At 39.4% G+C, this 14,309-nt stretch overlaps 2 protein-coding genes across 17 annotated transcripts in view; both read left to right on the forward strand.

Annotated features, from left to right (window-relative positions):
• Nucleotides 1-9,265, forward strand: part of mbnl3 (muscleblind-like splicing regulator 3) — a 28,172-nt gene extending 18,907 nt beyond the window's left edge. For 9 of the 16 annotated variants that reach the window (XM_047334563.1, XM_047334565.1, XM_047334564.1 and 6 more), the window contains 3 exons: nt 86-211; nt 2,097-2,191; nt 2,797-9,265. In XM_047334563.1, coding sequence (XP_047190519.1) covers nt 86-211; nt 2,097-2,191; nt 2,797-2,817 — 242 coding nt within the window. In that variant the 3' untranslated portion in view covers nt 2,818-9,265. The remainder of the gene's footprint in view (nt 1-85; nt 212-2,096; nt 2,192-2,796) is intronic. The other 7 variants (XR_007031480.1, XR_007031481.1, XM_047334570.1 and 4 more) reach the window with 7 other exon arrangements.
• A 785-nt stretch (nt 9,266-10,050) lies between these two features.
• On the forward strand, nt 10,051-14,190 carry rap2c (RAP2C, member of RAS oncogene family). Its single transcript, XM_035650141.2, has 3 exons — nt 10,051-10,979; nt 11,779-12,064; nt 12,894-14,190. The coding sequence occupies exons 1-2, from the start codon at nt 10,707-10,709 to the stop codon at nt 12,055-12,057; spliced, it is 552 nt and encodes a 183-aa protein (XP_035506034.1). The 5' UTR covers nt 10,051-10,706; the 3' UTR covers nt 12,058-12,064; nt 12,894-14,190.
• The last annotated feature ends 119 nt before the right edge of the window (nt 14,191-14,309 follow it).

The following is a 14,309-nucleotide window of genomic DNA, read 5'->3' on the forward strand; positions in this document are numbered from 1 at the left end:
AGCTCGGTGCAGGTTAGATCAGGGAAGCAGGACGAGGTCCAGCACCAGATGCTCTTGCCGTAAGCCTTCCTCCTGTGTCTTGTAGGATTTATGAAAACCACGGCCCCGCTGGCAGCGGAGGGCTGCTGGGAAAGGAGAGAGTGGAGCAGCTGCAGGCAAAACCCCAACCGCTTCCTGTCAGTACCTGGACTGAGTGGTGAGGGGACTCCCTGTAGGTTGACCCTGTCCAGACAACACCTGTACAAGCCCCCGTTTGCATTTGAGAAACTAAATTAAACAGGTCTTAAGTGCAGAGTAGTGTTTTCCAGTTTTTATTGTAGCTGTGTGATAGAAATATTCACAAAATTTAATTCTAAAACTGTTAATAATTATTTTATTATTATTAAAGTTTGTGCAATACATTAAATACAGAATGTGTGGACCTAAACCGCCGGCTTCTCCTCTGTGATAGTCTTGTTCAGTGTTCAGATATTAACAGTGATTACAAAAATATTATACTGAAATATTAAACATCTATTAAAATCATGAATCTATCCACTCACCCATAAGGAAAGGAAATTCAGTGTCATTTGTGGCCGTCACAAATCCTGCAGACAGTGATTATAGAGGGTTTCCCGAGGACATATTGTCACGTGTGTGTATCTGAATGTGTGTGATCTTTGTGCACCTCATGACTTTGTGTTCTCCATCCATAAAGCATTTGTCACTGCTGCGTGCTTATATTATGATAATAATATGCAACATTTTGAAAATAATTTCACTTTCAGTATAAAAAAAATCTCAGCATAAGGTAAAATATGTTTTTCATACAGTATGTCCATTGCCCTTATAAACCACAGTGAAAAGATTTTTGCAGGATGTGTCGTGCTGCTGGATATTTGAAACTGCTGTGGGGGTGTCAATCTTTCAGATTTTTCTTTTATACTGTTTTTTTCTTTTTTCCAGTTGTGAATTGAAATGCTCAAAGGGTTTAATGCTCCACTGATTTAGCATTGCTCTTTCATAATGTCTGGGGACTCACTAGACATATTTAATTGGTGAAAATTGAAGCAGCAAAGGCTGAAATTGCCCGACTTTTGGACCCTTATGTATGTTTAACTCCAACGAACACTAGATCCTACATTTTCCATAGTGTAACCAAAAGAATCAATTCATGAGACCCTCCCTACCTGGTAAACACACATCTATAGGTTGTCCACACCCTGTTTTCAATAGGCACTAATAGGGCTGTTACCAGGCAGAAATACAAGACACGAGTCGGCATTTGACTATAATCATAAATACTGTTTCTCAGCTGAGATGAGCCCTGTTGACATTTGCAGTGGTTATTTTCTCAGACAAAACTCCTCCAGACACAGACGGCGTTACAATATTGTTTTCAGGCTAAGGGTTAATGTTCTCAGTGAATAGTAAACTGACCTTTGAGTGAAAACAAGGTAGATTGTTTGTTCTATTACAATTGTTGTATTGGCACTGTCTCTGTCCATAGCACCTGCACCACAGGACATTTATGAGTTGAATGCAAAATGAAAGTGAGATGTTGAAATTTATCTTGCAAAGCCAGTCACTTAATCTGACAATCACAAAACTGTGAATGAAAATAAGTCACAATTGATCGGCAGATTTCAGTCAAGTATCAACTAATTACTCAACTCATTTTCTGAAGACGAGATGAACTAGTGTCAAATTATAGCTGTGACACTATTGAAAAAGTTTTCTTCTCTTATGGATCATTTGCTCCCTCCATGCACATACTTCGTCCACTGAATACAATTATCAGATGCTCAGGTCTGATTAGATTGTATGACTGTATCGCCTTGTTTGTTTGACTACTGTTTGTTGGTGGACAGCATTGGGTTTTTTTTATTTTGTAACTCGTTGGCTGGTTAAATATGTCATTTTCTTTATCTCTTATTTTGTTTGCATGTGTCTTGATACGTGTTCAAATTCATCCTGGCAGTATCACTTGACTTGTGCCATGACTTTTGATCCTACACATTTTGCCATGGTAACCATATCATTCCTGTCGTCCCCCCCCTCCCCTTCCCGCCCACATCCTCGTCCTCTGTCTTTCGTCTGACTCGCCTGAATAAAAGTTGCCATGATGCACGGTGCCACCACCTCCTCTGTTTCGTCGGCCTCGACCCCAGTCACCAATGTTCCTTTCGCTGAATCTGCCGCCTCGAATCAGGTTTGCTCTTTCATTTCAGTTCTCCTTTATTTTAGCTTTGTAGGTTCTCAGTCCTGTTCAGCCTTTTTTTTCATCAGGTTAAAGAAACACCTGCTTGTAAGTGTCACCTGTCTTATGTTCAAATTTCATCTGTCTTCACCTTTGAGTCTGTAGTGAGCAAATGAGAGCATAATTTGAGTCGAATCTTAAATTAGCTTACTGTTTTCATCTAGATTTCTTAGTTTGGCATTGAACCATATCATTGTTCACTGTCTGTCCCAGTCATTGTTGTTCTCTGTCGTCTACTGTTTGTAGTCTGTCAAGTGTCATCCCTGCTGTAACCTAAATTCAATAACTCTTCTCTTTGTTTCAGTGACTTTCTGTCTACTTTTAAAAACAGCACGGAAATTTAGCAGCTGAGTTACATTAAAAAATACTTTGCGATATGTTGTTAAGTATTTAAGTTTGGTACAAAATAGCACAAAATACTGGCTTTACACTATAAATATTTCTCACACTTACAGAATTATCTGCTGATAACTGAAGGTTATGTAAAGATGTTTGTGTGTCTCTCTCTCTCTCTCTCTCTCTCTCTCTCTCTTTCTCCCTCTCCCTCCCTCTCCCAGCAGAGCCCTCAGAGCTTCTGACTTCTGATCCAGTAGAGCTGCAGTGTGTTCCCATGGAAACCCATTTCTGTCCCATCCCCAAAATGCTGGTAGCGGCTCCAGTGGCACTAAACTCAGTAAGCCTTTCCCGAAACACCAGTTAAAAGTCCCTGACACATGCGCAGTACCGGGGCGGCCATCTTTCTGAATGCAGCAAACATGTGCCTCACCTACACTGCACACTGACTGAGTGGCAATGTGAATCTCTGAAAATATTGTGAAAAAGTAGGAAAGCTGCGGTGGTTCACGCAATACAAGCCCGAACGTACTACTGTTGCTTTAAAGCAGCCATCCTGATGCATACTGACTTGACCAGGCCGAGCTATAGAGCTCCCTCGTTCTTACAGCCATACATGCCCACACCTTAAAAGTTCAGCAGACGTATGCACACAAACACACACACGCATAAACATTTATGACTTTATAATATCCTTAATGGGTTGGAGCCATCACACGTGGCAACCCAACACATTTGACTGTTCCAAAGTCTGAAACACTGAAAGGTGAATTCTGGAAATTCAGACCATATAAGCGTCATCTGTGGACCTGCCACATGTCGAAAACCATTACATTTTTTCGAAGAGAAGGAATGTTTCATGTCACGTCATGTTTACATCTCAAGATGGCTACTAATGTAACTTTTGTGTTGTACTAGGTTCAGTTTGTTCTCCTCTTGCCTGATGGAACGTCAGTGAGTTGTGGTTGATTTGTTTGTGCCTTTTGTTTATCAGCTCAGCTGCAGAGGAGACTCGGTTTCCACAAATAGTTCAAACAACTTAACAGCATACATTGAAAAGGTGTTGTTATTTGCAATTAATGGCAATATCTGTTGTTACAAAAAGACTTTGTATTATCCCACAGTTCCTCTCGTAAGAAAATACAGTAATTACATTGATCACCACTTTAGATTGTTTCATAAATGTTAAGTATGATTTATATACGTTTCTGTCCTCTGGCTTCATAGTCAATATCTGGTACTTACTGGATAATGGCAGCAAATGAGACATTACTTTTCTCATTACTTCCTTTTAATGAAACACAAACTATAAATTGACAGAGTTCCATCAAATTAGGATACAATCTCTTCTGTGCTAAAGGAGCTGAGTTAAGGGATTTTTCAGAATGTGGCCCTTAATTTCTAGACGTAAGACACAAACTGCCTTAAAGCAGGTGAGGTGATGTTCGCTGTGTGAATCCTTACTCGGTATAACTCGACCAGTTACAGATCAGACACCTCGAATCACCAAAACTGTTGAATTTCAGTGAAGTATTTCGACTTGTGATGTCTGATCTGTGATTGATTTTAGCCCGTAATTATCCAATGACTGAAAAGAAAGTTCTGTTTGTCCCGTTTTCACAATGATTTGACGTCCACACGTGGTGTGATAAAATGACAATCTACAGGCGCAGTCATTTTCTCCTCCTATTGAAACAATGAGCCTTGGATTCAAACCTCAAACCCAGAATTCCTGTGTCCAACTTCCCTGAATTCAAAACAAAATGAAGTTTATGGGTGTCAGATCTAAGATTGTAGACGTTTTAATTGGTACTTCTTAAACTTTTAAACCTGATGTCAGAGAAGGAAGCTGGATGTGTTTCCTGATGTGCCTAGTCTGTGTGCCAAGTGGTGGTATATGCAAGGAGCTGCCCCTATTCAATGCAATACCTGAATAACTCCTAATAAACATCTCCCCCTTCAATGCAGATATGTATTTGAAACAGGCAGTTGGTTTGTGTAATTGTCTCCTTTCATGTGGCTTTGGAATTCAATGAGTGGCACAAGACGTTTATGTTTTATGGCTCTTCAGGGAGAAAGCTTAGAACTTGAAAATATCCTGTCTGACTTAAAATTGTGTCGTCTTTTCTACTGATATGTCCTGTTTGTCTATAGTTGTCAGACTCACATTATTATCACAGCGACAGTTGTTATAACCAGGACTGAGTTATGGCGAAGCTAATAGATGGAAAATAAATCACCAGTTTGATGTCTGATGATTAAAAAAATGTCTGATTTATGGTTTTCAAATGTCTGTAAGGAATTGTTCTGAAGGCATGTACAATTGAACGTAACGGCTTTGGGAACTGGGCTGAAATTACATTTATCCAAATTCAAATGTGCCTCTTTCAAGTCTCCTCAAACCACTGCTGTCAATACACTTTAAGAACAGACCAGTGCTCAAAGATAGATGTAATATTTGGTTCCTTATTATAACAGTAAGTCATATCTGTACTAGTTTCTTCTCTGAGACAGCTGTGCTGTCTTGTTGTTAAAGTAAAGTCAATATATCAGTGTTGTATCCATAGTAAAGTGTGTTGAAAGAGACAATGAATAACATATTTGGTTTGTTGTAAATGCTGCAGATATTACATTTCCCACTGAACATTATTCATTTTAGATAATGTCATTGTGTCGTGAATGTATCTAATGCAAAAACTCTATACATGCTCCTCTAAAAGACTGGCATGTTGAAATGTAACGTTCACTATATATAGGCTATTTCTTATGTCACAAAGGTACCATGCTGATACTATGTGTTAAGACATATTAAAGTATGTGTATTGTTCTATAGATTTATATTTAATGTCAGTGGGTGGTGTGACTACTTTTAGAAATATCTTTCACTCTCAGAAATGGTAGAGCTGAATTAGACTTTTTGAAGTACAAATGGACACCATACAGGTACATTACAGGACCATTTAAGTCTTGCTTATCAGTTTCTGTACCCCAAACTTTGAATATACCCAAAGCAGTCGTTGTGAGTTCATACTACATGACTGACTAGCAAGAGGGGGGTCACACACTACGCAATCTTTCACCAGGAAAAACCCCCCAACAATGCCGTAGTCCTGTGCTCTGATTGGCTGTAATTATCGCAGATTCATCTAGATATTTAGCCTGCTGGAAATCTAGTTGGAGGCTGCAACGTATAGGCTAACTCACACATACCAATGTGCTCATGCCGGTCGTTGCTGATTTGGCTCCGATCTGGGGCTTTTGTCGGCGAGTGGTAAATCGGGCTAAAAATCATGTAGTTGAGCGCTAAGCATTTCATGAACAGCACGCCTGCTGTCTTTCTTCGTTCGATGAGGAAACCAATACTGCTTTCATGTTTGTGTTTTAAGTATAGCCGATTAGCTTAGCACAAGAACTGGAGGCAGGGGAGCACCTGATAGCGTTTCTAAACAACAGCCAGGCACAGTGAGATTCTGAAATCTTGTCGCAGTGACGTTGCCAGGCAACCGCCACAACAGCCAGTGCATCACGCTATGCCGAACCACAAGTGTCACAGAAATAGTAATAGAGCATTTCATTAATTGATGACATATTGTACAATAAAATTGTCCAATTTTTAAAAAAAAATGCATGTTCATACAACTTTTAAAATTCCTTTATTTAAATTTGAATTTAATAATGTATTTTTAAATGATGTCCTTATTGACTGTTTTATGTTTTGTTGTAATCTTTCATTTGTAAAGTATTTTGAAAATTCCACTTGTATTGCTCCATAATTTAGTCAGTTTTTTTTATAGATTAATAGATTTAATTGTAAACAAATTTACAAATGCATATTTTATTGTACAATTAGTTATTAATTGTTGATATGCTTTATTTCTGTGACACTTGTGGTCCTGCATATAAAACAGTATGTAGCCTGTTATTGTACACAGGCACAAGCACTGTACTATTTGTCACAGACATATATTGTACCTTTGAATGTGTTTTACATTTTCTAAACTCTTGGAAGAATCTGAATGGAAAACTTCCTCCCCTGTTCAACGAAATTGATGATCATAATGTCCAGCTTTTCTCTAAATCTATTGTCTTTGTAAGACAAGGCATCCCGTCTAGCCTTCATCTCTTCCCCCCTCACATCATTTTGACTTCAGTAAGTTCTGTCCACCTGGCAAAAATACAGAATACTTAATAAATATTAATAAAAAGTGCTCCACGAGGACTTTCAAATGGTTAAGTACATGTAGATGTATGTATTGATGCACAAGAGTGTGTTAGTTAGGGGATCTGCAGTGTGGCATGAGAAAAAATACTTTTTTATTTTATTTTATTTTATTTGCTTATCTGCTAAATGCTCTGGTCACTGTCCAATGACCAGAGCATTTTCATTGTGGACAATTAAGTCAGCATATTTTTTTTCCTGGGGCACAAACAAAGGGCCTTATTTCTTGGTCACTGTATAAAGGTATGATAGCTGTGTATCAAAATGACAATGTATTAATGGTAGGTTACATTTTTTTTTATCTAACTTTTAAAAAAACACAGCATGAAAATAAAAAGTCATCTATCCATAATTAATAGTTTGTGTAGACCAACAAGATAAAAAAACATATAATATAAAAATCATTTGTATACAATGATGGAGTCATTGTAAATGGTAATAGTTGTTGTTGCTATGGCAACAAATGACAACATGGCTACCTTTCTATTATCCTAATTGTGATTTTTTTTTCACATTAATTGAAATAACATACAACACTAACTTATTCAAGAAGGGAATGTCTAACTAGTTTGTCTTGTTATTGCGACGTGATTAAATATTTTGTATGGAAAACTTAAATCCTCGTAATATCCAAAGGTCCTTAGGGGAGATCAGGTGTTTATTTTGCTGTGTTAATTTGACCTTAATTGTTTTTCTTTTTTTGTTGTTGTTGTTCTTGTACATGGTGTTTTTGAAAAATAAGAATGGACTTTGGCTTTTAAGCAAACACCGTTCTGTCAGGGAGGTAACGAGGCTTTTGGACTAAGAGAAAGATCAAACTAGTAAAGGTTCACTTCATGCTTGCAGACCAGACGACTCTGCCTCAGCTGTCTCCGTATGGAGGTTGGAGTTTTTATTAGTGAATTCTATTTCAGTTGGGAACATGGTCCAGAAGTCTCTTCCTGCCCAGCTGTGCTGGGGGATGACGATCCTTACTGAGGTGTATATGAATGTGTGATGTTCACCTTGTTTGCACTTATGTACATAACTATGTCAAAATACTCCAAATTTATTTTGAATAAATATAGAGAAAATAGTTGATTAAAAAAAATCTAATCAGTGTATTGTTAATGATATGTTTATCATTTTATTAAGGTATAAGAAGATTACTTCTGAGGGATCTGCCCTTTGTTTGTTTGTTTGCCAGAGCCCTGTGGTTCCCCAAGCATGACATTGCCAAGCTGTAAACCATGAATGGGTTGCGGTTTCAAAAAGCTTTTGCAGTTCATTACCGGGGCATTTCAGTAATATCCAAACCTGACATCCAACAATAGAAATGGATTAAAAGAAATAGTCCTTCTGGAATAAATATAATAAATTAATTCTAATCTTGTCATTATATCCTCTCTGGTAAATCACCAAAATATAGCACAGGGTAGGTCCACCTGAAAGCTGCAAAACAGCCAGGAAAAGTAGATATAAAAATCAGACTTAGGTGAGATGTGAATATGAGATGTCTTCACAGAGTTTTTTAATTCGATTTAACTTCTGTGGTTTTGTGATATGGGTTATTGTGTGCTCCCTTGTTGTTATTATTGAAAATAATAAATCCGAATTCTCTCGTGGATTTAAGTCAAAACTGCAAACAACCAGGTTTTTCAATGTTATTCTCGTAGCAGCAGCAGCTTCAACATCCTTGTGTAACTCTGTTCCTGCCGATTTGGACATTTGATGCTCTTATATTGCTCTCAAAAGCCAGCGATTTTGTTACCATGGCACTTGTCCTAGCGGTGGATTGACTGAGTCATCCTGGTGAATCGGTTCACAGGCCTCGGGACTGTTTTTGAATATTGACTGTAAAGTGTCTGTTCACATGACTTGTACCCAAAAGCTCACCAAAGGTTCTCTACTGTGACTAACCAGCACCCGTCATCGCTGCAGTGCTGACGTGCAGTATGGGGGAAAAGTACATGTGGAGTGGTCTTAACATACTGTGGGTGTCCAGTCACCAATAAGGGAGTACAATTTTTTTTTTATGTATTTATTGTAATTTCAAAAAGGTTCAGCTATAATTGTGAATTCATCGTGCAAAATGTAGATTTCCTATTTGAGTTTACTTAAAACATCTCATGTGTTGAGTGTGTGTCATCCTTTATTTAGAATCCTCTGTTGGTGAGTCGTTATCATGTTGGGTACAGTCACAGACTGAATGGCAGCCCCCTGAGAGGTGACGAGGGGCCAAAGACTGTTCAGGACTAAGCCATATGAAAAACTCTCTCTGACACTCTAGGACAAACTTTTAAGTGCCGGCTGTTTCTGAGTCACCTATTGCTTCAACACTCTTTTTTTTCCTTTCTATTTGCTTGTGGTGCTTGTATGTGCTGCTATGCTACATGCCAATTCATTTTGCTGTGTATCGCTATAAAGAGTAAGTTACTGTGCCTATGATGAGTTCTGCGATATCTGTTTGACCTTTAATAAAAACATAATTGTGATCCTCTTGGTCAGTGTGTGTCAGTGTTATTATCTTTCTGTGTCCTCTAACGCGAAATCTACATTTTACCTTTGTGTGTCTTGATATTTTTTTTATAAATGGAGGTTAGATTTACAGTTGAAGTCTAATGATCACAGATTTTCACTGTATTCAAATATCTTTCGGGACCTTTCAGTTCACAATATTTAGATTGGATTATGGCCTTTGCATGTCTGACAAACTGTGACAATTTGTCTGAAATAATGATAATAATACATAACAATGTGTTTTTGGAGTACTTAAAATCTAGGTTTTAAATTTAGATTTAAAAGCTAAAAGAGCCACTCGGTTGACGATCTCTGGCCTGTCTGATTTAAAGTTTCTAGACTTTTTACCCACTACTGTAATAATTTTATATCATTGGCATGAGAAGTAAACTATTCCTGTTGGCTGACCAAATCGTGATCAACCCTTTCAATCAAAAAGGTTGATATATATATATATATATATATATATATATATATATATATATATATACAGAGAATTATAAATCCCTGCAGGCAACACGCCTCCACTAAAGGTACTTTTAATTTGTAGGCTGCCAAAATATTTGGACAAAAAACTATTTTGTTGTTTTTAAGTTGGCTTATTATAATGGTTACTAATGTTTTTGTTTTTTTTACTTTTTCAACAAAATATGTAAATAGGCCTAAACATTTTTGCATACAACTGTATTAGACACCTGTTTGCTTAGTTTAACACGTGTTTACTACAGCAGGAGAGGAAGCTTTTATTCTGAAAAATGGTCCCGCCGGAAGTGTAGTTGTCGTTAGCGGAAACCAGTCTATTAGCTTCAGGAAATCCGCTGTGAGAAAAAAAAGCCGTTTCTTCCTATAATCAAACCTGTCCAGAACGGGGTCGAACACTCCGGTGCAGCCACAAATCCAGCCGATGGACCCTCGGATCATCATATTGAATCTGCGGCTTGTCCATCGATAGTACGCCCGTGTGCCGAGGCGCCGGGCCGGAACCAGAACCAGAACCAGGCCCGGACGGACATAGCGCAGCGCCGTGCCTTGCGACGCCGACGAGCTTGTGTGTGTGTGTCGGACTTGTCATGCTGCGTGTCGGGGAGGTGTCATGTGTATCTTGCTGTCTGTAGCCAGGCAGCGAGTCCCCGGTGCTCGGTGTGGAGGCTCGGACATGGCACCGCGAGCTAGCTCGACTGCTAGCTAACACCGGACTTCACGGACGTCAACTTTTACTCGCCCGCAGCGACCACAGGTATGAGCGGTGCAGTCGGGCTTAGTGAATGAGGAGGGTTTATTTTTACACCGTGTAACGTTTGGGTCGCTCTGTCTTGAGCTCGTTTAAAGGCCAGATACATGCCTCTGGAGCGGGTACAGTCGTGTAGCTAAGTCGTTAGCTGCTACGTTAGCCTGCCCCCCCCCCCCGCCGCCCCGATGAAGGAGTACAAAGTTGTAGTGCTGGGCAGCGGCGGCGTCGGCAAGTCCGCGCTGACCGTCCAGTTCGTCACCGGCACGTTCATCGAGAAGTACGACCCGACCATCGAGGACTTCTACCGCAAGGAGATCGAGGTGGACTCGTCGCCCTCCGTGCTGGAGATCCTGGACACGGCGGGGACCGAGCAGTTCGCCTCCATGAGAGACCTGTACATCAAGAACGGACAGGGCTTCATCCTGGTCTACAGCCTGGTGAACCAGCAGTCATTTCAGGTGTGTGTGTGTGTGTGTGTGTGTGGGGTAATCAGGGCTTTAGTGATTCATGCTGCCAATCCAGTAAGAGCTGTCAATCAGTATCCAGCACAATACACATTTAACGTCACTATTCCTAAACAGACAATGCATTTGGCCAAACATTTTTCTAATACAGTGACTCCCTGCACCAGGCCGCTGTTTGATTTTAGTGTCTCGATTAGTTCCTAATGTTCCTTAACTTTGAAATAAAATGATCTCAGTTTCATATTTTGACGTCTTCACATGTCTCATTTCATCCAATCAGTGACCCAAAAGTCAGTTATTACAATTTACTATCATATGTGCAAAGCTCTTCCAGAATGTGGAACAAGCTAATTTTTGGATATTTTGTCTGATAACAGAACAGATTAATAAAACATAAAATGTTGTGGAAAATTAGGCATCAATATGTATAGGCAGTTTTGTTGTACCTGGTGAATTGTCAAACAGTAATTAATAAATGGACGAATGTGTTTGTAAAAAAAAAAAGTAATTCTAAAAAGATCAGTCAGTGTTTTAGTTATCACAGGGCTTCCACCATAGTAATTGTTACGTCTACATTTCCTTTTTCATAATGTCGTCGTAGGAGAAATCAATAAGTGTGTGTGTACCTCACCTTTTTGCCTCTACTTTGTTTTTAACACTTCCACTGTTAAATATCCGATAAGAATTTGCATGTTGTATGCAAGTGGGACATGGCTATTGTGTCATTCTAATTTTTGTCCTATACAGATAGCTAACTACACTTTTCGTGATTCTCTCCCTCTTCATTTCACAGGACATCAGGCCAATGCGGGACCAAATTGTGCGGGTGAAGCGCTTCGAGAAGGTGCCGTTGATCCTGGTCGGGAATAAAGTCGATCTGGAGTCTGAGCGTGAGGTCGCCGGGACGGACGGACGAGCTCTGGCTCAAGAGTGGGGTTGCCCTTTTATTGAGACTTCGGCCAAGAGCAAGACCATGGTGGACGAGCTATTTGCAGAGATCGTCCGACAGATGAATTATTCCACACTCCCAGAGAAGCAGGAACAGTGCTGCACAGCCTGTGTGGTGCAGTGAGTAAGAGGTACGAGCACTGCCATTCCCTTCCTCTTTAGTAAGATTTGATTCAATATGATCATGTTTTAGATTATGTTATGTTAGAAATGCTTCTCTTGTAGATTAGTCATGGAAAATGAGAACAGTGTGTATCAAGCACCAAACAAAGTTGTAAGGAGACTCAATTGAGTAAATTTGCCCTAGTTGACATTGCATGTCCTGCGATGTGACTACAACTACTAATACTGCACATACACATGTTGTGATGACGATGCTGGAACAATATACTGTGCCGCAAAAATTCCTACTTGAACAGCACCAAGGAACTCACCAGCACTGCACAGTTGGCTGCTCACTAATTTTACAAAATGTGATAAAATGTCCACACAGTGCCTGGGCAGAAATGGTTCACAAGCTGAGGAGAAATGTGACACATGGATGACTGTGTGGCGTTTCAGTGCAGTGCCAGGGAGAGGATAGACTCAGTTGGAAGTGCGAAAGAAGAGTGGGTGGTGGTGCTGCTCCGTGCAAACCGTTGCTTTAGTTTGTTATCATAAGATTGCAGAAAGTATGCGCATGAAGGACACAACTGTCTGTGCAGCTCGGGGCCGGGAGAGAGGAAAAAGACCCCAAAGAGCAGAGACTAACAGAGCAGACAGTCCTGGGAGCAGTAGTATGAGGAAAATGTAACATCCTGAGAAAGAGAGTATGTTCCAAAACAGGAAGTTCACTTTAGACTCTGTGGGAGATGACGGCGGTGTTAACCACTGCCAGCACATGTGCCATTTTAAAACCCTTTAAACACGTTGAATTATTTACTCGTTTTGTATTTTTTGTCTTCTTCTTTTTTTAAATAGATACATCATTTGTCTGGATCACCACAAAAATATTGATGAACCATGGGACAACCTGACTTTGACTCTTCTGACAAAGACTTACCACAGCCGGTAAAGTTTCTGTCCTCGGTGTTTTCTGGCTGTCCATCACAGAGCATCTGACAGCAAAGACGTCAGTCCTATTTTTGATATCACAACTGTTGATGACATTTCTGCTGCAACCTTAATGGCCTTTGCGATGACCCAGGAGGGAGTCAGACAAACGGACTTGGCCATCTGTGAAAATCTTTCTTTTTTTCCTCCCTATTTTAGTCGAGAAGTATCCCAGAAATAATAAGTGTTTGTGAGGTTGCAGCTGCTTTTTAAAGCTGCGTTAATCACTATTATATACTTTATTATAACTTGTATTATGTCTCAAGTTTGGAATTTGACAAAGTATTTCGTAATATTGAAACATTTTGACTTTTAAGCATGCATACATTGACCAGTTTGCTGACCAGGTATACTGCTGGCTTTACTTTGAAAATCTTGTCCAGAATAGTTCTTTTAACTGACACAAACTGCAGCAGGATGTATAATGAGTCATCTAACTTTTGGAAAGCTTGGACAGGATGTACAACTTTGCGGATTCAGACAGTTGCTTTATCCACCAGTCTGCTCTGCTACCATGTGGTTCTAAAAAAATTGCCATTTTTAATCATTGCAGTAACCTGAAGCAGCTAAACTCATCTGAAAACATGCATGCTCAAAATTGAAAATGTTCTAAATCAACCTGTCGTGATAAGGAAGAGCCATTTAGCTGTTTTAGCGTGAACTCTGTCCATCGCTCTACACGGCATAAATCGCTTGGACGCAGGTCTTCCATTTTCAGGTTTCACGAGGAGTCTCTGTAGGAGAATGATTTTGGAAAGACCAAAGGAAGCTCCCATTGCATATTTGTATTTGACTACATGATGTGTGTTGCTTTCAATCCAGGAAACGCTGATTTCTTGTCTTTGAATAACTCGGGCTGCAATATGATTTGATAAAAGTTCTGGCACAGTTAATCAGATTTAACTTTCAATTTTTCTTTTTTCTTACAGTAACCTATTTATTAAAAGTAATCATATGGGTAGCCAGTTTTAAACTTTTAATTTTATACTAGTTTTTTGCTTTTTGTGACTTTTCACAACTAAAGTTATGTTTGTTTTTTGTAATTTTGAAGCTGAGAATTTAACAGAGCCTTAAATAATTTCCGTTGCACCCTCGTCTCATGCTTCTTTTGTTTCCTCAAAGTCGAACAGCTTTCATTGTTTGGTAATAAACATGCTGGCCTTTCTGCTTTTGTCATGGGACAAAGTTACAGTGTTGTCTTTGACTAACACGGAGCCAATCACCGATGTTGGTTTTCCTCCTGATGACCTTGATTTCTTATTTTAACTTCTGAAACCAGCAACA

This window comes from Scophthalmus maximus, chromosome 9, assembly GCF_022379125.1.
Source record: "Scophthalmus maximus strain ysfricsl-2021 chromosome 9, ASM2237912v1, whole genome shotgun sequence".
Lineage (NCBI taxonomy): Eukaryota > Metazoa > Chordata > Actinopteri > Pleuronectiformes > Scophthalmidae > Scophthalmus > Scophthalmus maximus.

Bases quoted from the DNA above. Each gene is read 5' to 3' on its own strand.
- rap2c (XM_035650141.2), top strand. From the start codon at position 10,707: ATGAAGGAGTACAAAGTTGTAGTGCTGGGCAGCGGCGGCGTCGGCAAG. The intron at 10,980-11,778 runs GTGTGTGTGTGT...TTCATTTCACAG, and splicing joins TGAACCAGCAGTCATTTCAG to GACATCAGGCCAATGCGGGA.